Source organism: Octopus bimaculoides, chromosome 10, assembly GCF_001194135.2.
Source record: "Octopus bimaculoides isolate UCB-OBI-ISO-001 chromosome 10, ASM119413v2, whole genome shotgun sequence".
Lineage (NCBI taxonomy): Eukaryota > Metazoa > Mollusca > Cephalopoda > Octopoda > Octopodidae > Octopus > Octopus bimaculoides.
The window spans coordinates 24,323,648-24,325,962 of NC_068990.1; the positions used below are offsets into that span (position 1 = coordinate 24,323,648).

The window sequence follows — 2,315 nt, forward strand, 5'->3', positions numbered from 1 at the left end:
GTATGTTTGTATGTGTATGCTTAGGTATGTGTATGTTTATGCCTTTGTGTGTGTGTGTTTAAATATATATACATATATGTGTGTGTACGTGTATATATACAGATATGTACACATACATATATATACATACATATGTGTGTATATTTTTGTGTATACATATATATACACACTGCTTACATGTTATTCCGTGTAATGTCTAGTTAAATCTTATATGTCGCATTGGTCACACCGAACATGCGTGTATCTATGCAGGAAAAAAACGACTTACGTTATGAATATGTATTTCTACGCAACTTTCTACGTAAGAGTTCATGTTTTATTGAAGAACTGACCTGATAAATTTGCAATATTTAAATCAATGAGGTCACGGGTACATTTCAGCCAATCAGAAAGCAGAACGGATAGTATATAAGTCAATGTTAACTGTTGAGCAGACATCATTCGGTAAACTACCGGATCGTAATAGCGTCGTTATCAAACAGCTAGGATTTTTCTTTGGATATATTTAACTCGTTTTAATAATCTGTCCAAAAATGACTACTGTAACGCAGAAAAAGACGGAGATTACCACCTCTAGTACAAGCTATGAAGATGGTAAATCACTTCCTAGGAGCGGATATATCTACACGAGTCGAATTGTCCCTCGAGGTACTGTCACTACTCGCGCTTCGAGGTCCAGCGGTAATATTAACAGCGGGGTATATCATACTTATGATTTAAGTGCATCAATTCCCGTATCTGGAGCTTTCAATCTTACCTCGACCAGTGTCCATAACGTTAAAGCAAACAGGGAGAGAGAGAAGCAAGACCTGCGGGACTTGAATGAAAGGTTTGCTAACTACATTGAAAAAGTCCGATTTTTGGAGGCGCAGAACAAGAAATTAGCCGGTGAGCTGGAAGAACTTAAATCAAAATGGGGTAAGGAAACATCTGCAATTAAGGAGATGTACGAAACCGAATTAGAAGAGGCTCGGAAGCTGATTGATGCGACCAACAAAGAAAAAGTTACCTTGGACGTTCGAGTTACCGAACTGATCGATCAACTTGAGAGACAACAAAAAGAGTAAGTTCTTAAACTTTCATTTGTCATTCTCGCTTCATATACATTCGATACTGAACTCCTTTCAATCAGTCCTAAACGGCTCTTTACTCGCTCGTCATTGCCTCTTTAATCTTTAATAGATTAATAGGTCCATAGGAATTTCACTTTTTCTAATTGCTGTTTAAGTATTTAAATAATCTGCGTTTTTTTAATTTTTACTTACCTGTATTTCCTCTTCAACACTAGTCTTCAGACAATAGTTAAAATTTCCCCTACATAAATCTATATCGATGTGTGTGCGTGTGTGGGTGTGTGTGTGTGTGTCTGTGTGCGTATGTGTGTGTAGTAGTCGTAGTAGTAGTTTACTTAAATACGGTTACATATATACATACGCTCACACAGTTATCTATCTATCTATCTATCTATCTATCTATCTGGATATATAAAATATGTCTTAAGTTTTTCATATATATATATATATATATATATATATATATATATATATATATATATATATATATATATATATATATATATATATATATATATATATATATATGCATATACCCATATACCTAAATGACAGTGTGCGTATGTGTGTGTGCGCAGCCGGTGAGTTTGTGGTGCGCAAATAACCGGCGAGTTCGAGTGTGTGTGTGTGTGTGTTTACACAAGACAACTGAAATAGGGCAGACAGGTATCAAAGCAACAGGTAGTTTGGGGCAGTTTTCGAGTGCACACACGCAAACATACATACAGACAGGTATTTTTATTTCTTTAACAGCTTTAAATATTTAGTTTTTGTTTGGAATTTTTTTTACCTTTCTTTGAAGTCAGTTTTTCAAGGAACGCTTAAGTTTTTTTAGGATTGAATAATAAACAAATTTCAGAAAATGTACAACCCTTGGGGAGAATGTGGGGGTAATTGAGCGAAAGTACAGGGAAAGGGAGAGTAAGATCACAGAGAGAAGAATGCGTATATCTCCTAAAAAAATACGTTGAAACGTTGTCAGTCTTAATATTTCCTTTTTAATATTTTGTTAAAGTTATTAAAACTTAGCTACTTAGATAAAACGCAATTTATCTGTTTCATCTAGCTGACCGTCGCTTTCTATCACTATATACCTTCCTTTTTCTCACTCGATGCCATATCTATCTATCTATCTATCTATCTATCTATCTATCTATCTATCTATCTATCTATCTATCTATCTATCTATCTATCTATCTAGCTATCTATCTGTGTGTGTGTATTGAGTATGTGCTTATATGT

At 34.5% G+C, this 2,315-nt stretch overlaps 1 protein-coding gene across 1 annotated transcript in view; it reads left to right on the forward strand.

The window, feature by feature from the left end:
* Positions 1-413: 413 nt before the first annotated feature.
* LOC106879116 (neurofilament heavy polypeptide) overlaps positions 414-2,315 on the forward strand; it is a 99,555-nt gene continuing 97,653 nt past the window's right edge. The window contains exon 1 of the mRNA XM_052971074.1: positions 414-1,063. Coding sequence (XP_052827034.1) covers positions 534-1,063 — 530 coding nt within the window. The 5' untranslated portion in view covers positions 414-533. The remainder of the gene's footprint in view (positions 1,064-2,315) is intronic.